This window comes from Phalangium opilio, unplaced genomic scaffold (genome assembly GCF_054372755.1).
Source record: "Phalangium opilio isolate 3A_F unplaced genomic scaffold, DU_Popi_V2 ptg000217l_1, whole genome shotgun sequence".
NCBI lineage: Eukaryota > Metazoa > Arthropoda > Arachnida > Opiliones > Phalangiidae > Phalangium > Phalangium opilio.
The window spans coordinates 591,274-614,335 of NW_028324218.1; the positions used below are offsets into that span (position 1 = coordinate 591,274).

A 23,062-nucleotide genomic window follows, 5' to 3' on the forward strand; every position below is an offset into this window, starting at 1 on the left:
CCTACTAAACAGTAGGTATTTATGGTAGGTTTCATACTCTTTTTAGTAACTTACTGCTATATTTAGTAGATTTTCTGGGGGGTTTCATACTATTCAGTGTAAAGTAGTTATTACGATTAGAGTATAAATAAATTTATTTTAAAGATACAAAAGAGGAGTCTTATTTATATTATATAGTAATAATTAATACGTATTATTTTTAAATTAATCTAGATTAATATTAGGGGAAAAATAGAGTAATATAGTCTAGCAGCACAGAGATTATAGTTTTTAATCTCTTTTGTACACTTTACTGAAAATTCCTTTTTTGGAGGATTTTTCTGGCCCACCCTGATCAGCATTTATAAATAATTAAAATATAGAATTCATTGTTCATAAAATATTTAAAATTAAAAACGTACCAGTAATTTGGATCCCAGAAGTAACCTAGCTTTATCTTCTTCCTGAGGTTGACTGCTTTCTTCTGTCGCTGGCTGTCTGGATTTAATTTGTAGTTTCTGTTTGATTGCCTATCAAAACACTAAACAAATTTTATAAGCCTACTTTGACCTATTTCCGAGAAATTCGCTAAGCCTACTTTGACCTATTCCCAATAAAGTCGTTAAGCCTACTTTGACCTATTCCCAATAAAGCCGTTAAGTTAAGCCTACTTTGACCTATTCCCAATAAAGTCGTTAAGTTAAGCCTACTTTGACCTATTCCCAATAAAGCCGTTAAGCCTACTTTAACCCATTCCCAATAAAGCCGTTAAGTTAAGCCTACTTTGACCTATTCCCAATAAAGTCGTTAAGCCTACTTTGACCTATTCCCAATAAAGTCGTTAAGTTAAGCCTACTTTGACCTATTCCCAATAAAGCCGTTAAGTTAAGCCTACTTTGACCTATTTCCAAGCCTACTTTGACGTACCTGTTGAAGTAAAACCTTCTGAGAGTCATTCTTCATTTCCATTAAGAGATCCAACCACGTCCATGTCCTGTTATGGTACTCCAAGGTGTGCAAGTTCAAGGCGATATCATTCAAGTCCTCAATGTTCTTCTCCTTGCCTCCTTTGTAACTGACTCTTAGAGGAACTTCGGGGATTTTTATGTACAAGAACGTTTGATTCTTTTCAGCCCTTTCTTTCATCTTCGAGATATCGTCCTGGTTCTGATAGGCCAGCGTCGCGGATCGCTGTTGACTCGAACTCGATTTCTTACTGAACTTCGATGTCCTGCTTTGTTGCTCGTCATACTGGTGTTCGCTGTTGTCTAAAAGGAAGTAAAGATCAAGACGGTTTATGAAGCCCCCCAAAAGAACTATAAGTACGATGAATGACCTTGACGATATTTTCAAGGGCATGATGACCTTATGGAAAAAACTTTAAAGTAATTAAACGTGGACTTACCCGCGTATCGTCCAGGAAAAAAGAACCTCATCATATGCGTAAAGAAATTATGAGTTAAACCAATTGTAATTGGGATAACATTGACCTCGAAGTGTTCTTTAACGGATATTCCACCAACTGGAGGTCTTTCCCGACAGTAAATTCTCAAAGCGCGTTGTCTGTCCAAGGGAATGTTGGGTTGAAGTTCAGTCGGTTTCAATACGTCCTTGTAAACTTGATTTGGTAATAGATTAGTAGCCGTGACGTAACCAAGTTCTAATAAGTGTTCCACCGAATCGTCACTCTTGGTGTTTTTGGAATAACTATGGTACAAAACATATCCTGGTTGTCTAGAGTCACCGCGTCAAGTTGGGGGTCCCCTAACCTAAATTTGACCCATTTTTAAGTTTCCCGATTAAAATTTACTTACAGAAAATTGGACATGACGAAATCGGCCAATCCAAGTTGTCCATCGGCGTCGGTCAACCTCCACTGAGCGTATTTGAAACAAACCTCACTACGTCTGGCCAAGGTAACCTTCTGGTTATGAACGGACGCGCGTTGTCTCGTCTTAAAAGCGCTTAATTGAGTCTCGTGGTAACAATTGATCATCATGTTCAATTCCTCGTGGCGTTCATCATCTGTTCCTTGCACGCCTCAACCTTCAACTCCAAATTTCTCATCTGTTCCAAAAGTTCCTGATCCTCGGGGTCTTCGCCCAAGGCCTTGTGGACCAAGTAGGTTTCCTTCTCTAGTCGGCGTAAGTTGAGGACCATGTCCCGTACCTGATTTTGGAACTCCAGGATCGGTCCTTTTTGGTCCTCCATCGTGCTGAGTTGAAGTTTGAATCGCATACCTTGTAACTTCTCAAACGCTTCTTTTTTGCGAGGTTCAACGTAAAGCAGGACATTGTTTAGGATGTCCAGGATCATGGCGTATTGTAATGAATTCGTACAGATTGAAAGGTCATGATGGGTTAAAGTGAAGGTGTCAACGGCAGTTTGTTGTTCCCATGGGTCGTTATTGTCTTCGGGCTGTTGTCCGAAAAAGGTTTTGATCAACCCCGCGTTGTAAGTAAGATAACAATGATCAACACGGTTCCCCAATATTATAAACACCCGATCAACCGTTATTATATACAAACACCCGATCAACCGATATTATATACAAACACCCGATCAACCGATATTATTTACAAACACTCGATCAACCGATATTATTTACAAACACCCGATCAACCGATATTATTTACAAACACCCGATCAACCGATATTGTAAACAAACACCCGATCAACCGATATTGTAAACAAACACCCGATCAACCGATATTGTAAACAAACACCCGATCAACCGATATTGTAAACAAACACCCGATCAACCGATATTATAAACAAACACCCGATCAACCGATATTATAAACAAACACCCGATCAACCGATATTGTAAACAAACACCCGATCAACCGATATTGTAAACAAACACCCGATCAACCGATATTATTTACAAACACCCGATCAACCGATATTATTTACAAACACCCGATCAACCGATATTATTTACAAACACCCGATCAACCGATATTATAAACAAACACCCGATCAACCGATATTATAAACAAACACCCGATCAACCGATATTATAAGCAAACACCCGATCAACCGATATTATAAACAAACACCCGATCAACCGATATTATAAACAAACACCCGATCAACCGATATTATAAACAAACACCCGATCAACCGATATTATTTACAAACACCCGATCAACCGATATTATAAACAATCACCCGATCAACCGATATTATTTACAAACACCCGATCAACCGATATTATTTACAAACACCCGATCAACCGATATTATTTACAAACACCCGATCAACCGATATTATTTACAAACACCCGATCAACCGATATTATTTACAAACACCCGATCAACCGATATTGTAAACAAACACCCGATCAACCGATATTGTAAACAAACACCCGATCAACCGATATTGTAAACAAACACCCGATCAACCGATATTGTAAACAAACACCCGATCAACCGATATTGTAAACAAACACCCGATCAACCGATATTATAAACAAACACCCGATCAACCGATATTATAAACAAACACCCGATCAACCGATATTGTAAACAAACACCCGATCAACCGATATTGTAAACAAACACCCGATCAACCGATATTATTTACAAACACCCGATCAACCGATATTATTTACAAACACCCGATCAACCGATATTATTTACAAACACCCGATCAACCGATATTATAAACAAACACCCGATCAACCGATATTATAAACAAACACCCGATCAACCGATATTATAAGCAAACACCCGATCAACCGATATTATAAACAAACACCCGATCAACCGATATTATAAACAAACACCCGATCAACCGATATTATAAACAAACACCCGATCAACCGATATTATTTACAAACACCCGATCAACCGATATTATAAACAATCACCCGATCAACCGATATTATTTACAAACACCCGATCAACCGATATTATTTACAAACACCCGATCAACCGATATTATTTACAAACACCCGATCAACCGATATTATTTACAAACACCCGATCAACCGATATTATTTACAAACACCCGATCAACCGATATTGTAAACAAACACCCGATCAACCGATATTGTAAACAAACACCCGATCAACCGATATTGTAAACAAACACCCGATCAACCGATATTGTAAACAAACACCCGATCAACCGATATTGTAAACAAACACCCGATCAACCGATATTGTAAACAAACACCCGATCAACCGATATTGTAAACAAACACCCGATCAACCGATATTGTAAACAAACACCCGATCAACCGATATTGTAAACAAACACCCGATCAACCGATATTGTAAACAAACACCCGATCAACCGATATTATTTACAAACACCCGATCAACCGATATTGTAAACAAACACCCGATCAACCGATATTGTAAACAAACACCCGATCAACCGATATTGTAAACAAACACCCGATCAACCGATATTGTAAACAAACACCCGATCAACCGATATTATAAACAAACACCCGATCAACCGATATTATAAACAAACACCCGATCAACCGATATTGTAAACAAACACCCGATCAACCGATATTGTAAACAAACACCCGATCAACCGATATTATTTACAAACACCCGATCAACCGATATTATTTACAAACACCCGATCAACCGATATTATTTACAAACACCCGATCAACCGATATTATAAACAAACACCCGATCAACCGATATTATAAACAAACACCCGATCAACCGATATTATAAGCAAACACCCGATCAACCGATATTATAAACAAACACCCGATCAACCGATATTGTAAACAAACACCCGATCAACCGATATTGTAAACAAACACCCGATCAACCGATATTATTTACAAACACCCGATCAACCGATATTATTTACAAACACCCGATCAACCGATATTATTTACAAACACCCGATCAACCGATATTATAAACAAACACCCGATCAACCGATATTATAAACAAACACCCGATCAACCGATATTATAAGCAAACACCCGATCAACCGATATTATAAACAAACACCCGATCAACCGATATTATAAACAAACACCCGATCAACCGATATTATAAACAAACACCCGATCAACCGATATTATTTACAAACACCCGATCAACCGATATTATAAACAATCACCCGATCAACCGATATTATTTACAAACACCCGATCAACCGATATTATTTACAAACACCCGATTAACCGATATTATAAACAAACACCCGATCAACCGATATTATTTACAAACACCCGATCAACCGATATTATTTACAAACACCCGATCAAGGGGCGTACCGACCAATATGGACGCTGCCTTCCAACATAAAGGTACAGTAATTAATTTAATTTTATATCAGGAATACATAAAGCTAATTGGAATAATTGCGCCCCAAATATATCATATATTAATTTCTATGCATTAAAATATTTTTAGGCATCACGAATTTCTAGATAGATTTTAATATTTATTTTTCAGCTATAAACCTATTTTCCGTGGCTGCCCATGAATTTGGTCACTCTTTGGGTTTGTCTCACTCGTCTATTCAGGGGTCATTGATGTTTCCATATTATCAACACATTAGCGACAACTTCAAACTGCCCTACTATGATACTGTAGGAATTCAACAACTATACGGTAAGAATAACTACGCGATCCGCGCTCGCAGCTTGCATCGTGATGCTCGTGATCGAGTGGGCTATGTAATCAGTGCACTTTTTTGAACTTAAAGAGCAGACGACAGAAAGAAATTAGGCTTAAAATTTAAAAATTGTACCGAGGCTTAAGAATACAAATTGGTGGGGCAGTAATAGGCTTAAATGAGTAGAAAAATTGGGGAATAACGAACTAAGGGTTAACGATACAGTTTCAAATGGAATTTGACTATCAAGAATTTGAAGATCTTGAATAAATTAAAAAGGGAAAAGATCAGAAAGAAAATATCAGCATTAAAAATCTAATCGATCTAAGATGAAAGTTGGATATTTAAATATTTAAAAGGCACCGAGTTTTCGAATAATTTGTCTTTGATCTTTTCAATTATTTATCCATACACAAAGTGAATTAAGGTAGCCTATGAATAAAATATGATGTTGTTAAGGCAGCCTTTCGGATGCGAGGCTTAAAATCAACCGAGGCTTAGAGTAGTACCCGGTAAAGTTAAGCGGCGCCAAGAGCAAAAAAAGACATTCGCGTATTTTGCATACCTGAAGAGACACAGTTTGCATTGCATAGAGATAAATGCTTGGAGAAAAGAGGTGGAATGGAGTAGTAAAGTAATCTGCATACTTATAACGTGGCCTCTATAAGTCCTCCCAGCATCCTCAGTGGAGGGAGTTTAGGAAGGGTCATACGGTGCAAATACGTTGACAATGCCCCCTGTGTCTTAAAAATAGAACTACCTTCAGCTCTTAACAATCCCTTATATACCAAAGGTAGGGGCGTGTACGACATGGCCCACCAACATACTACTCCATCCCACCTCTCCTCCAAGGATGAATTACCTCAATGAAAACTGAAGTATATAGCCTCTTTGAAGATGAAAGGGCACGTCTATAAATAATTAAATGCCAAGGCAATATACATCGAGTACCCTAAGGGGTTTTCCATAAAGTTTAAAAAAAATTATATTTTTTGTAAATGGTTTACAGGTCCTAAAAACCGTGTTAAATGGGCTTCAATGCCACCTATGGCCCCTACGAGACCACCAAAGACTGAGAAACCAAAAACGAGACCCACAGTGCAAGGTGGTAACCCTAATTCCAACCCCGATTCGCCCGATGAAGCTGAACCCCCACAAACATGCGATACAAGTCTGGATGCTATTGCCACAATTAGAAATGAAATTTTTATATTCAAAGATTGGGTAAGAATTATTTTTAAATTAATATATTTGATTTTCAATTAAATTTAATTATTATGATTATTAGTATTTTTGGCGACGGGATGACCGTGGTTTAAAAACGAAACACCCTGTGGCAATTGATATCTTCTGGTATGGTGTACCATCGGACGTTGGCAAATTTGACGCGGTTTATGAGAGACGAAGCGATTCCAAAATTGTCTTCTTTTCAGGTACGTTTTAATTAATATCTCTTAAACTAATTAATTTGCAAAGAAATAATTAACACCATCGTATTAGGTATAGTTTGGGTTATAACTGCTCAAATTTTGGTGCAAATTCATTCAACCAGTTTCGAGAAATAATAATTTTTGCAAACCTATCTCGCCCCATAGACTTAACATTGACGAAACATGATTTTAAATTAATTTTTATCTTTCAAACTAATTACTCGATTAACTAATAATGAATACCACCGCATTGGGTATAAAGTGGGCTACAATCGAGCAAATTTTGGTGCAAATTCATTCAACCAGTTATGAGAAATAATAATTTTTCCAAACTTATCTCGCCCTATAGACTTAACATTGGCGAAACATAATTTTAAATAAATTTTTATCTTTCAAACTAATTACTCGATTAACTTATAATGAATACCATTGTATTCAGTATAAAGTGGGCTACAATTGTGCAAATTTTGGTGCAAATTAATTAAACCAGTTTCGAGAAATATTAATTTTTGCTGACCTATCTCGCCCCATAAACTTAACATTGACGAAACATGATTTTAAATTAATTTTTATCTTTCAAACTAATTACTCGATTAACTAATAATTAATACCATCGTATTGGGTATAAAGTGGGCTACAATTGAGCAAATTTTGATTAAAATACCCCGAGCCATATTTAAGAAAAATCATAAATTAATTTTTGAAATCGCTAATGTTAAAATTAATTAATTCATTTCAGGCCAAAAATACTGGATATTTCACGCGAATAACCCTGAACAGGGTTACCCTAGGAACATAACTGAACTGGGATTACCCCCAAACTTACGTAAACTCGATTCCGCCATGGTCTGGGGTCATAATGGCAAAACATATTTCTTCAGTGGTAACCAATACTGGAGATTTGACGAAAATAGGGGCAAAGTTGACCCCGATTACCCTAGAAATATGGCCCTATGGAAGGGCGTACCGACCAATATGGACGCTGCCTTCCAACATAAAGGTACAGTAATTAATTTAATTTTATATCAGGAATACATAAAGCTAATTGGAATAATTGCGCCCCAAATATATCATATATTAATTTCTATGCATTAAAATATTTTTAGGCATCACGAATTTCTAATTAATTTACTATACTTCTAATAAGGAATACATACAGTTAATTGGAATAATTGTGACCCCAAATATATCATATATTAATTTCTATGCATTAAAAAATTCCAGGCATCACGTATTTCTTCAACGGTAAACATTACTGGAAATTCGACGATAAAATAATGAGGACCACTCCAGATTCACCTAAATTAATATCTGAAACGTGGTTTAATTGCCCATCCAATGGGATGCCAGTGCCCTTACCACCGATAGAGGGCGCCTCTAGATCAGCCAATTCCGCGGCAAATTTAAATTCAAGGACGCATATTAGTTTATTTAATTCGGTTATGATGTCGGTGACGTCACTACTATACGTATTTTTAAAGACCGCGGCGTGACCTAAACCTTAATTAAAACAACCCTAATGGTAATTAAAAAATTTCAGCCAAGGCTTAAGGTGGAAAAAAAATAAAAATGGAGCAAATTTAAGTTAAGAGATTACGCCCTAAGCAATGCAATATTTTTGGAAGAGTATATACCTCGTTGCAGTCTTGATATGGTACCAATTCCCAGTGAAATTAATACAAAAACGGGGACTTTTTAAGATTGCAAATCTTTTTAGGAGAATTAACTACTACTTTTGAATCTCGTAGAAGAACGAATAAACGCGTCTGACGTCTGCGCATGCGCGAAATTGGTCACGTTTTTGATGATCAGTTTATGGTGATATATTATTAAGAAAAAAATATACCTTCATGTCAAAATAATTCAAAATTGAATTATTTCAATTTCAAATTTGAAAACATTTTGAACATAGTGTTTGGTGCAACTTGTTTTTTATCATGTTTTTAATTAAAAAAAGAAAGAAATAAACCCGAAGGTGCTCATTTTATAATTTTTTTTCTAAGAATAATGTTAATTAGGGTTAAATTAATTTTTAATTAATCCTTAATTAACATTAATTATTATTCATTATTTTATATACAAGCTAGTCCCTCATTTTTTTAAAAAAAATTCCAGTTTTTTTAATATAAGTGTAAAAAAAATGATTAATTAAAAACCTAGATTTGTTAAGTTAAATTAAAAATTGCCCTTAATTTAGTAATTAACTAATTTTTGCATTAACTTTATAATATAATTAAAGTTAACTAAAAGTTGAAGGGTTTAAAAAAAATAATAATTCGTTCTTATTAATTTATTGCTTATTAATAAATTAATCAAGTTAATTTTTCCGCTCTCTAAATTAATTTAATTGTACTAATTAAAATAATAATTAATTAAAAGACCCGACTTTTTCATCTCTGCTTAATCCTAATTAAATTACCTTAAATATTTATTTAAATATAATTACACAATCATGTGCTATTCATCAATTTTTTAATTATCTATAAAATTAAACTAGAAAATTAATGTATAATTATTATTTAAAAATAATAAATAATTTTAACTTTTTTTATTTGGGTGCAAATTTTTCTTTTGAAAAGCACGTGGTCTATTCCCGCCCAAAATAAAGCCACGTGGTGTGCCCTAAACTAAACTATCTGAATTAAAAAAAATTTAATAAATAAATAAATAAAAATTTAATTTCCATGATTCATTATGAAATATATACTACGATGTCAATGAATAAACTGTTGTAACGGCTCATGGAGAGAGAGAGAGCGCAAGAGGTAACAACAAAACAACTTTATTAAGATAAGACCGCCATCGGACCGAATGCCCTTTTTCATTGTTAAACTTTGGTATATATGTACAACTTAAAAAACATGTGACAAGTTAAAAAACGATAACATATTAGTAGGTTATTTTTTTTCCATTATTGGAGGAGTTCCAACATAAACAGTATTTAATGAAAATGTGTTTGGAGTCCTTTAATTTTAATGTAAAATTTAATTTAAATAGAACAGGGTTGTCACGGAATTTTCAGAACCTAAGTTTTTACCTCTCCGAGTGACGTATGTCACGGAGAGGTTCTAATTTCGACGTGTCTGTGTGTGTGTGGGTGTGTTTGTGTGTGTGTGTGTGTGTCTGTCTGTTGTTATTGACTTACACCCCAGGGGACCGTGTTCGCAGTTTCCGAATTGAAGCAAATGTATTCGCTATTTCCGGACCGTATTCACAGTTCCCGGAAATTTCAAAACTTGAATCTATCCACAAATCAACTGGCCACTATTACTTCATCCGACTAGTCAATTGTCTATTCTACATGAATACCAATCTGTACTTATTGGCTTCAAACACCACCATTTTGTGGTCTTTGTCCATTCCACATAGACACCAGTCTGTACTTACTGGCTTCTATCACCATCATTTTCTGGTCTTTGTTTTTGTCCATCCCACATGAACACCAGTTTGTACACCTGGCATCTAACACCACCATCTTCTGGTCTTTGTTTTTGTCCATCCCACATGGACACCAGTCTGTACACCTGGCTTCTAACACCACCATCTTCTGGTCTTTGTTTTTGTCCATCCCACATGGACACCAGTCTGTACACCTGGCTTCTAACACCACCATCTTCTGGTCTTTGTTTTTGTCCATCCCACATGGACACCAGTCTGTACACCTGGCTTCTACTCCTTAAGGTTAAGACATACGCGGCGATCGGCCAGGGTTACGAGAAACGTCCGGCCTCCCAATGGTGGGGCTTCCACCAAAGGTTCACGCAATTGCGCTGTTCTTATCCATAGCTGCGATTCGACACCCTTATATACTACCTATTTGATGAAGGCGAAGCAACCGGCGTATGCTTCATTTCAAACGCCAATATTAGTCAAGTCTCTCAAGAATGTTTAATTGTTCTTTTTCAAAACGATGTAACGCTCAATAAGGCGAACAACTATCGAAGAAAATATTTAATATTAATTATATTTATTTTAATATTTAAGATAATCATGTCTCTCAACTCAAAATTAATACGGAAAGGGTAAAACAGCAGTCTATGTGTTTGTCTATATGTGTCCGTCCGTTGTAACACTAGTGCGCTGCGTTAGAAGTTCGTTTTGTTTTGATGTGTAAAGAAATCCTTCAGAACCTTAATATTCCCGTTTTCCATAATATAAAATGAATATGTGGAAATATTTTTCGTAATTATGATGCATTTAGTACTTTTGTAGCTTTAAAGCTCCGTTTCATTTTGATATTCCAAAGATTTTGTTTAATATTATTATTTAAAATGGATGTTTATATATTACTTAAGCTATACTACATCTGTTTATAGCATAATCCTTTCTAAAGTCACAGTGACTGAATACAAGCACAACGCTGCTATGTTGGTCAAATGAACTTTATTTGTCAATAGGCCTAGTGAACCAAAAAGTAAACGTTTGGGTTTGGTTTTCGTTTCTGTATGCAGAGACATTAACGGTTCGGAGTGAGCCGAAAGTTAAATACACTTTTAAATAAGTAGGCTTAGATTTTATAATCATGGTGGAAATCTGGGCCGCGTTCAGCAGAGCCCAGCGCTGCTAGCAGTATCCGACATAACGGGATTTTGCTTTTGAATTTTGACGTCACGGTGCTTAGCGCTGAGCTAGCGCGGTCTTCAAAGAAAATAGTCGGCTTTTCGGATAACGTGACGTAAAACGCGTAGTTCTCAGCTTGGCGAAAAAACCATGGAGGAATTAATACAAATAACTTTATGGGACTATAGCTAGATAATTGGCGTGAAACCAGTTGATCACCCGAGAATTTTAAGAGATATGTTATTTTCTAATTTTAATTATAAAAGTTGTTATCTATCTCTATAAATATGTTATCCTATAATTTTTGTTAAGCCTTGGTACCTTGCACGCTTTATTGCGCTAGCGTCATTTATAAAACGCCGATGACCGGAGAAAAGCTATGACGACAGAGCTCACCGGTAAACATTTCCAAAATCCGCTGTCTTTTTTGGTGAGCTCTGCCGAACGCAGCCCAGACCAGTGAAAGGTCTGATCGTAATCGGATAATAGCTTCGTGTTTTCATGCTTTTTATGGTACGCATTTACTTTCAGTGTGTGTAGCCACAAATAAGCTTTGGTGTTATGTAACGTTAACAGTCATGTTGTTAAACTAAGAAAATCGTTGAGGTGAAACGAGAGGATAGTGTTTACATGCCAACCCTGTTGTGAATATGGCTTTGAACATAGAGGGCATACAGTTGAGGAGTAGAAAATTGGGCCTTTACAAACACGTAAAGGTAATATCCCTCCAAAGTTTTATCTCTTCATTTCCCGTTTTTCCCCCATCGGATGATTTTAATGTGTACAAGTATATCATTATTGGATGTAAAATGTCGTCTGATTTACAGTAAATTTGCTATGCTTTGTATACTGCTTTAATATTTCATAAATTTTAACTTAAGAAACATTTCCATATCTGGCTAAATAAGTTTGTAAGTAGTCGTCTTGACTCGGAGAGGTAATATTTTGGTTTTCCCAACTTGTTCAGGTTTACCCTGACTTTTTACTGAGATTTTCCCTGACCTTTTTGTCCGAAAGTGTAAATGTTTACAGCACGTTTTAAGTGCTTATAATTAAATAAACAAGAAGTACTAATCTAATGTATACTGGATTGTATTTCCAGTTTAATCGGCAGAAGCTATTATGCCTATTTTTAACCTATTTCTATTAAACCAAATTTTTTATTTAGATTTTTTTCATCGTAGACGTCTTTATTTTTTAGACATTTTCGCGGTCCCGATTGGCCTACTTCGCACGCCCTCCTACACCTTATCCCGATAAAAAATAGCGCCATAGTTGATCAATTTATAAATGGCAAACCCGTTAAACGTAACGCGAGTTCACTTCTTGAATCGTAACGCTGCCTCTCAATCTTGAACTCTTGAAATCTTGTCGGCGTTGGACTCCGTTTTACCCGTGTTCGGCCTGAACATCGCCCTTTTGGTGGACCTCGTCGCGCTATTGGTGGACCTCATCGAGTCATCAGCTGAAACTGGTATTGTGCGTAGGGTTTTACTATGCAAGCATTTTAAAGTTTATCCGGACATATCCATGAGATGCCGCTAGAATTGCCATTTATATCAGGTTATTCGTGTTTTAACGGTTACGGGTTGAGTTTATTCTTGTCTATTAGTTGAGTCGGGCTAGTGATGTGTCCGCGATGCGCGTCTTAATCCCATTGTTGCCGCCTAGCTAGGATTGTCTCCTCGCTTGTGTTCTATATATTAACTTTGTCGCTAAGCGGGGTAGTGACGAGGATCGGTGGCAGCGTGTTAGGCCGTTCTTTTAAGGGATGTGTCCCGAATTTTTCATATAATTTAGAGTTGTTTTCAAGTATATAAGGGGTTATTATGGAAATCGGGTATTTCTGCTAATCTCCAAGCATTGGAAGGACTAAGTTCCAGCCAATGCGCTTGAAAGTAATAATATTCGGGTAGAAATTTAGAGAAATGCTCGAGTCGCGAAGAAAAGGCAAACTAGATTCGGCTTTGAATGATACATTTTTGTCGTTTTTTCCACTTACATCCTTCTAAGTGTTCATTTTACTTTCCCTTTAATTTCAGAAAAAAAAATGGCAACCAACCAAAACGGTAAGTAAAATTCGTTTTCTTGTTAGGCGATTCATTTACAATTCAAAACCAATTTTTTATTTCGAAAAACAGAGGATCTCAAAAAGCCTTTGGATCTTGGTAAGAACTTAAACTAATCTAACCTAACTTTTTAACGTTAACTAAACGCTGGGATTTAATCGAAATTTCTAATAATTGTTCTTATTATTATTTATAATGAACTTGGAGATGAAGCTATGAATAATTATAATCCGGATAAAATTGAACAAGAATTACGTAGTATTAAATTTGCCAATTGTTTCAATTATTTATTGACGCGAGACAATGGAGAATCACTCAAACAATTGAAGAAATATAACGAAGAAAAACTTAAACAGCAAAATGACGTGGGTCAAATGCAGTTAGTCAAAAATACGAGAGGTCAGCGATCTTCCGTTGAACAGGATGACGCATTGGATCCGTTAGCGATTTAATTTTAAACTAGACTTTTTAATTTAATTTTAAACTAGACTTTTTAATTTAATTTTAAACTAGACTTTTTAATTTAATTTTAAACTAGACTTTTTAATTTAATTTTAAACTAGACTTTTTAATTTAATTTTAAACTAGACTTTTTAATTTAATTTTAAACTAGACTTTTTAATTTAATTTTAAACTAGACTTTTTAATTTAATTTTAAACTAGACTTTTTAATTTAATTTTAAACTAGACTTTTTAATATAATTTTAAACTAGACTTTTTAATTTAATACTTATTTTCTTTAAAAAAAACTTAATATCATGTTTAAATAAAGTATTCTGTGTCAAATCAATCGCTCATATTCATAAACCAAGGCTTAAATGCTCATTTTAGATTCGTGCTTAAGGTAACGTAACGTAGCGTTAATACAATAGATCTATTTCAATTGTGATCGTGTCAGTGCATAGGTTTAAAAGGGTTGCCACAGATTTTTCATTTCAAAATTCCTCTGATTTTTCCAGGTTTTTCCCTGACATACTAAAACCTGTTGATGAGGAATTATTAGTGTCATTGTTTATGAATATTTTTAATCGCCTTCAAGAAAAAACTGTTATCTATTATTAATCATTTTTCTTTTCTATTTTGGATTTTTTTACTTCACTTTGTGAATAGTCCCTCTTTATCCTCGCTGAGCCCCCAAAAAACCCTTTCAATAGATCTAAACTCTAGAATTCAATAGGTTAATTTCCGTAGCTAAAAAATAAGCGCACGTGCAAGAGAGTTCATCGGACCTCACCTCGAGATGGAAATTTACCGCAACCCCACGCGAGAGGAATCTTTTTGGGTAAACAACTGGGAGGCTCCGCTGAGTAAACAAGATGACCCAGTCATATAGTTTTTACCGCCTTCTAGTGACAAGAATTAGTATTACTATATGCATTATAAGATGACCCCAGCTAATTTAGCATTTCGGGTTTTTTTTTCATTGTTTGTAAAATAGCATTCCTATTATGAATAAAATCAATCTAGTAATAAACTACAGTAACTTACTTATTAGGTTCATTTTAAACTTAACCTACAGAACTTTATCTTAATTAAATTACAGAATAATATTTTTTAAACTAGGGTCGGTACTGGTAAATGTGAACGATTCTATTTTTTCTTTAACATTTTGTAGCTAATTTTTGGGCGGCTTAAATTCCTTTTAAAGGGCTCTATTTGTAGATTGAATATTGAGGATTACGATAAAAATGGTATGGACATTGTAGGAATACGTGGATGAAAGATACGAACCTATATACACACCAACTCGGACTAATCAACTTAAGTTGATGCCAATTTTAGGTGTTGCTTAATACAATACCATCGGGGAATAAGCTCTAGGAAGAGTTAAAATAATCCCACGATAACAAACCTTTAATCGTTAGATAGATCACGTTTTTCACTATAAAATTGATATTAATATCTGTGGTTTCGATTCGGAATTCGATTTTAGAGTTGGAAAAAACCAGGTAAAAATTCAATTGTTTCAAGGTTAATTAGAATCCTTTTTAAGCTATTTTACTAAAAAATAAAAGTAAAAGTTATAATATTAACTTTAAAATACATCATTGACCCAAAAAAGACTCAAATTTCGCGCCATTAGTAAGTTTATCAATTTAGCGGTAAGAGGGCGGTAGCTACGACTACTTATTGGGCGGGAAAGCGAGAAAACGAGACAGCTGTTATGCGAGGTATCGAAATAAATAGGACTTCTCAACAAATTATTGAACATTTTGACTCGGGTATTGATTTAACTATATTATCCTATTATCACTTATCACATCTGCGTAAACTTTAATCTAGGTGCATGGATTTAGGCCCTACGTAATGGTAGCTCCTTCAGGGTTGCCACGGAATTTTCAGAACCAAATTCCCTGACTTTTCCAGGTTTTCCCTGACCTTTTTCTCAGATTTTCCCTGACCTTTTAGGCCGAAAAAGTGAATGTTTACTGCACGTTTTAAGTGGTTATAATTAAATAAACTCTCAACATTAAATTTTCCCATGTATTTGTTGCACCAATACAAATAAGAAACATTTTAACTATAAATAACAGTCTAAAAGAGCATTTACTTTACTAAAACAATTCTAGACATTTTTAAGGATTAATCTAGAGTTTTCTTTGTTGAGAGAGCATGAGGAGAAACTTTCATTACTCTTTCAATAAAGACTTATTCCCAGAAGTTTTACCCACTAAATCAAATTCCCTGACTTTTCCCTGACCTTTTCGGCCCATTTTTAAATTCCCTGACTTTCCCAGATTTTCCAGGATTTCCAGGTACTGTGGCAACCCTGTCCTTTCCTAGGGCCTTTTTTATTCCTCCCATTTGATTATCATTGTTGTTCACATTTGGGTCCAGTGTTCAGTCACTACCTCCTTCAGTATTTAGGGTCAGGGTGTTTACATTTACCAGTGATTGTTCACAATTGGGGTCCTCCGAGGGGATTGGGAAATAGGATATTGTGCAAAATTTAAGAGAGTTAAAAAGCTGAAAACATAGCGAATTGTGTATAAAGAATCATATTTCATATCCTGAAAGTTTCTGGTGTCTAACGTTAGCTCCACGGAAGTTATTCAAATATTTGCAAAAAGTGTCCATAATTACTAAGCATGGGCGAATACTCGAGTAACACGAATAACTCGATCGAATATCGAGACGAATAACCGTCTCGATATTCGATAAGCCCCATTTCGGGTATTCGAACGAATATCGAATAGTGAATTTTACTATTCGGGCCTACTATTCGTTAAATATTCGACTAACTATTCGTTAAATATTCGATTAACTATTCGTTAAATATTCGATCAACTATTCGAGAAAACAAAAATATTAACCCTAAAAATGTTTTAAAGACTATCGGATTCGTGCTACTTAAAACTAAAGGATTAATCAGGTGCGTGCCGTGCTACTTAAATACTTAAACCTCAAAGATTAATCGGGATTAATCGGATGCCGGCTACTACTAACTACGGATTAATCGGATGCGGGCTACTACTAACTACGGATTAATCGGGCTTGTGAAACTTTTAACTACGGACTAACCGGAGAATTGGAACTATGGCGGACGACCAACTAAAACGCGCTGCAAGGGCACTCAAAGCGCTACGTACATCTGTGAGTACAGTGATTAACTCGGTCGAACTTGAGATACAAAAGGAGCAACCTAAACTTGAAGCTTTTGAGCAAGCAATCGCGCTACTGGACTCAAAAGAAACTGAACTTAAACATCTGGATGATCGGTACCAGACACTACTAGATGGAGCGAGTAATTAAAGAAAATGTTCATAAACATAGTCCTAAAAATAAAATTTGAGAATTTAAATTTCAAATATTTTAAGTTGAACTTTGGGATGTTGTAACTCTGGTTCTATGCGAGATACGGGGATGTCCTTGGAGTATGTTATAGCCCTAATTCTTAGCTTTCCAACGATACCTAATACTTGGGGTCTACATCACGAGTAATTAAAGAAAATGCTAATTAACATAGTCCCAAAAATAATATGAAATAATCAATTTGCAACTGATGTCAGTTACGTTAATTTGGCACTGAATAAGATAGGGCGGAGTGTTATTTGGTGTAGAGGTCCATCGGGAGTAAACAGTTGTAATACACAAAGACGGACATCTGTGATGTTTTCCAAACTAATGACTTCACTATCTACTAAATGAATCCAAGGAGATAGTTAGGGCGTGTCCAACCAAAGTTAGTTTTAGAGCCGCCACCAACACCAGGGGTCAGACGGGGTCAAACCGTCAAGAGATCAGATGAGATCATGACAGATTATGCCATCCTTTGGGAGATTCGTTACAGTTTTTGTTACAACGCCTTTATGTTAACCTAACAGTCATTTCAAAATCAAATCATTTTTGGTTGGGGGCCGTCCATAAATTAAGGCACGTCTTTCAAATCTTTATTAATGCCCCCCTTGTTTCAATGTACTCTACTACTATTTTTTTTATGTAAATACTACTTTCTTCTAATGAAATTTAACATCGTTGTATTCTTCCGCCCCAGCTTAACCTAAATAAGCATTTGATATATTTATGGAGAACCCGACCAACGACTATAAAACTCGAAAGTAGATTGAGCCGTTAACGAAAGACATACGAGAAAAGATACTGTATTGTAGTAGCACCCCATGTTTTTACTCCATAGAGCTTGATACAGTCAAAGATGCTGAGCTGTCAGTAGTCTATAAACGCTCTGAGCTCCAGACGGATTTTTTTTTACACGGTAGACCCCTTGATCCCGTTATATTTCCATTGGCGCCGCTAGGGGCCTACTCACTCTTCCACTATAGATTATATTATATACTTCCGCTTCTAAAATATCTACTTTTCAAATGGGTGGCATTGTCAGTTCACTATATTGTAATAAAATATGAATTGCGGGTAATTTAATGGGGTATACTATACTAATGAATTCCGCTAGTCTAAAGCTGTAAAATGAGTATAAACTCATAGGTTAGGACTGAATTCTGATTGGTTTAGAGATTTAGTGACGTCATTCATTTATTTAAGGGTGTAGATATAGGTTGTGAGTACTCTAATGAAAGCTCGCGACGAATTACGCTAGACTAAAGCTGTAAAATTAGTGTAAATTTATGTTAGGCCAGGATTCTGATTGGTTTAGATTTTTTATGACGTCATTGATTTGTTTAAGGTTGTACACATAGGTTGTGAGTACTCTAATGAAAGCTCGCGACGAGCTCGATTTAATTAAGTAGTTTATTATTAATTTCAATTAACCCAATTAATTAAAAATCAATATTAAAGTTTCAATCGGTTACGTAAACTGAATCTACTTAATTATTCGGGGTTTATTTTGCTCGGAAGTAATAAATATTGACTCAAATTCGAAATGCAGTTCGTGCATTATTTAGATAGAGGGGATTTTCAGTAAATACTAAATTTACAATGATGCGAAATTCGAAAGTCAAATACCAAAATCTCATAACATAATAAATAAATAAATTATGAATAAGGGAATATTCGCTATAAATTCCGTTGAAAGTCAAAGGAGTAACAGCGCACCATATTAATCCCTTATTCATTTAATATAATAAACTATATTATCTGCCATTAATATCTCAATTTCTACGTGAAAATCCTTTTGTTTTTTTAAAAAAGATGACTTCTAACGTAAGTTCAAAGGTCAAAGCGAGAGAGCTCCTAATAAGTACTTTAGGGAATTGCCCGAGAAATGTCTTTTTTGATTAAGTTCAAGATTTCAACTTTTCCCAGTAGTTTTAAAGGGAGCTTAGAATTCCGAAATTTGCTAAGCCTTGGCAAGCCCGAACTACTAAATACTTCAAAAATAAATTATGATCTTCAGTTAGCTAGCTGTCTGAGATCAAAGTTATAATTATAGAGGAACTCGGAGACAATTAATTTTGACAACTTTAGTCCTTTAAGTTTGGAGAAATCTCGAACATAAATCTTAACGCCGACGCAGTGTTTGTTTCACTTTAAGTTTGGGAAAATTCAAGGGGATTAGTGGCTTTAAAGTACTAGACCCACATCTTGAGTTAAATAATAGTTTTAAAGTGATAATAAATAAATAAATATATATAAATAAATTCGATTAAGGTTAGTTTATGAGATATTGCAATTGACGTTAGATATTTTGATTTAATTATGGATTATTTTTGTGGAATTTTAATTTTTATCACGGATTAATATTAGTTTAAGGATTATAAATTTATTTATTAGTTAATTATAGTTAATCTAAATTAGTATGGGCCTAATTTCAAACGAAGGTCAAGCGCGTGTCGTTCTAATTCGACCCCGGTCTGAGTTCAATAGTTATAGCAAAATGGCTGCTAACAGCCCAATATTAAAATGCCAAGGCTTAAGAAAGCTTAAGATTTCGCATTATAGGTTGATAAATACGATATTTACACGTTTAAAAACTATTGTAATTAATAGAAATATCATTTACCTTTAATTTGAATCCGTTGATAATCCATTAACGGCGACTTGAAACACATTATACGCTGATTTTCAATCCATTAGTCAAATCGGGGGTTCTTACACCAAGTCACATAAATCCATGTAATCCACAACGTTATCGAACGAATTAAGCCGATAATTTTACATATTTATATTAAATACGTTATACTTAACTATAATCAATCATTATTTTGACCGAGTAATTAAAAATATACCCACAATCTAATTAAAACTTTACTATTATGTTACCGTATCTGCCATTACTTAAAAATGAAGCAGAATAGCAGACAACAAGTCATGGGGTCAAACATGGGTCAAAGCCAAAGGTGCTGAACTGCAGAAGGTTTTTTTTAAGAGATTCAGAGTTGACAACTGTTGAGTATGAAATACTACCCCTAAAGCGCGGGAAACTAAGAACTAGGCTCGGGAATTTAAATTTTAAACAAGTAAATGTTATAATTGATGGATTTTAATATTTATTTTTCAGCTATAAACCTATTTTCCGTGGCTGCCCATGAATTTGGTCACTCTCTGGGTCTATCTCACTCGTCTATTCAGGGGTCATTGATGTTTCCATATTATCAACACATTAGTGACAACTTCAAACTGCCCTACGATGACACTGTAGGAATTCAACAACTATACGGTAAGAAATAACTACTCGATCCGCGCTCGCAGCTTGCATCGTGATGCGCCGTGATCGAGTGGGCTATGTAATCAGTGCACTTTTTTGAACTTAAAGAGCAGACGACAGAAAGAAATTAGGCTTAAAATTTAAAAATTGTACCGAGGCTTAGGAATACAAATTGGTGGGGCAGTAATAGGCTTAAACGAGTAGAAAAATTTGAAGATAACGAACTAAGGGTTAACGATACAGTTTCAAATGGAATTTGACTATCAAGAATTTGAAGATCTTGAATAAATTAAAAAGGGAAAAGATCAGAAAGAAAATATCAGCATTAAAAATCTAATCGATCTAAGATGAAAGTTGGGTATTTAAATATTTAAAAGGCACCGAGTTTTCGAATAATTTGTCTTTGATCTTTTCAAATATTTATCCATACACAAAGTGAATTAAGGTAGCCTATGAATAAAATATGATGTTGTTATGGCAGCCTTTAGGATGCGAGGCTTAAAACCAACCGAGGCTTAGAGTAGTACCCGGCAAAGTTAAGCGGCGCCAAGAGCAAAAAAAAAAAAAAAGACATTCGCGTATTTTGCATACCTGAAGAGACACAGTTTGTAATGCATAGAGATAAATGCTTGGAGAAAAGAGGTGAAATGGAGTAGTAAAGTAATCTGCATACTTATAACGTAGCCTCTATAAGTCCTCCCAGCATCCTCAGTGGAGGGACTTTAGGAAGGTCGTACGTGGTAAAAATACGTGGAAAATGCCCCCTGTCTTAAAATAGAAGCCAATTCGTGAGCTCTTAACAATCCCCTATATACCAAAGGTAGGGGCGTGCACGACATGGCCCACTAACGTCACTACTCCATCCCACCTCTCCTCCAAGGATGAATTACCTCAATGAAAACTGATGTATATATAGCCTCTTTGAAGATGAAAGGGCACGTCTATAAATAATTAAATGCCAAGGCAATATACATCGAGTACCCTAAGGGGTTTTCCATAAAGTTTAAAAAAAATTATATTTTTTGTAAATGGTTTACAGGTCCTAAAAACCGTGTTAAATGGGCTTCAATGCCACCTATGGCCCCTACGAGACCACCAAAGACTGAGAAACCAAAAACGAGACCCACAGTGCAAGGTGGTAACCCTAATTCCAACCCCGATTCGCCCGATGAAGCTGAACCCCCACAAACATGCGATACAAGTCTGGATGCTATTGCCACAATTAGAAATGAAATTTTTATATTCAAAGATTGGGTAAGAATTATTTTTAAATTAATATATTTGATTTTCAATTAAATTTAATTATTATGATTATTAGTATTTTTGGCGACGGGATGACCGTGGTTTAAAAACGAAACACCCTGTGGCAATTGATATCTTCTGGTATGGTGTACCATCGGACGTTGGCAAATTTGACGCGGTTTATGAGAGACGAAGCGATTCCAAAATTGTCTTCTTTTCAGGTACGTTTTAATTAATATCTCTTAAACTAATTAATTTGCAAAGAAATAATTAACACCATCGTATTAGGTATAGTTTGGGTTATAACTGCTCAAATTTTGGTGCAAATTCATTCAACCAGTTTCGAGAAATAATAATTTTTGCAAACCTATCTCGCCCCATAGACTTAACATTGACGAAACATGATTTTAAATTAATTTTTATCTTTCAAACTAATTACTCGATTAACTAATAATGAATACCACCGCATTGGGTATAAAGTGGGCTACAATCGAGCAAATTTTGGTGCAAATTCATTCAACCAGTTATGAGAAATAATAATTTTTCCAAACTTATCTCGCCCTATAGACTTAACATTGGCGAAACATAATTTTAAATAAATTTTTATCTTTCAAACTAATTACTCGATTAACTTATAATGAATACCATTGTATTCAGTATAAAGTGGGCTACAATTGTGCAAATTTTGGTGCAAATTAATTAAACCAGTTTCGAGAAATATTAATTTTTGCTGACCTATCTCGCCCCATAAACTTAACATTGACGAAACATGATTTTAAATTAATTTTTATCTTTCAAACTAATTACTCGATTAACTAATAATTAATACCATCGTATTGGGTATAAAGTGGGCTACAATTGAGCAAATTTTGGTTAAAATACCCCGAGCCATATTTAAGAAAAATCATAAATTAATTTTTGAAATCGCTAATGTTAAAATTAATTAATTCATTTCAGGCCAAAAATACTGGATATTTCACGCAAATAACCCTGAACAGGGTTACCCTAGGAACATAACTGAACTGGGATTACCCCCAAACTTACGTAAACTCGATTCCGCCATGGTCTGGGGTCATAATGGCAAAACATATTAATCAAAAATGTCTTGA

At 35.0% G+C, this 23,062-nt stretch overlaps 3 protein-coding genes across 3 annotated transcripts; 2 read left to right on the forward strand and 1 right to left on the reverse strand.

Moving 5' to 3' along the window:
• Nucleotides 1-116: 116 nt before the first annotated feature.
• On the reverse strand, nucleotides 117-1,980 carry LOC149615385 (protein hobbit-like). Its single transcript, XM_089857189.1, has 5 exons — nucleotides 1,794-1,980; nucleotides 1,385-1,686; nucleotides 907-1,247; nucleotides 402-509; nucleotides 117-330 (listed from the first exon to the last, which is right to left on the reverse strand). Exons 1-5 carry the CDS (start codon nucleotides 1,976-1,978, stop codon nucleotides 271-273), a joined length of 996 nt encoding a protein of 331 aa, XP_089713315.1. The 5' UTR covers nucleotides 1,979-1,980; the 3' UTR covers nucleotides 117-270.
• A 3,270-nt stretch (nucleotides 1,981-5,250) lies between these two features.
• LOC149615386 (matrix metalloproteinase-14-like) lies at nucleotides 5,251-8,931 on the forward strand. The gene is made up of 6 exons (XM_089857131.1): nucleotides 5,251-5,275; nucleotides 5,424-5,582; nucleotides 6,596-6,810; nucleotides 6,875-7,019; nucleotides 7,756-8,016; nucleotides 8,241-8,931. Exons 1-6 carry the CDS (start codon nucleotides 5,251-5,253, stop codon nucleotides 8,507-8,509), a joined length of 1,074 nt encoding a protein of 357 aa, XP_089713257.1. The 3' UTR covers nucleotides 8,510-8,931.
• Nucleotides 8,932-20,501: 11,570 nt separating this feature from the next.
• LOC149615387 (matrix metalloproteinase-17-like) lies at nucleotides 20,502-23,062 on the forward strand. The gene is made up of 4 exons (XM_089856811.1): nucleotides 20,502-20,723; nucleotides 21,751-21,965; nucleotides 22,030-22,174; nucleotides 22,911-23,062. The coding sequence occupies exons 1-4, from the start codon at nucleotides 20,540-20,542 to the stop codon at nucleotides 23,045-23,047; spliced, it is 681 nt and encodes a 226-aa protein (XP_089712937.1). The 5' UTR covers nucleotides 20,502-20,539; the 3' UTR covers nucleotides 23,048-23,062.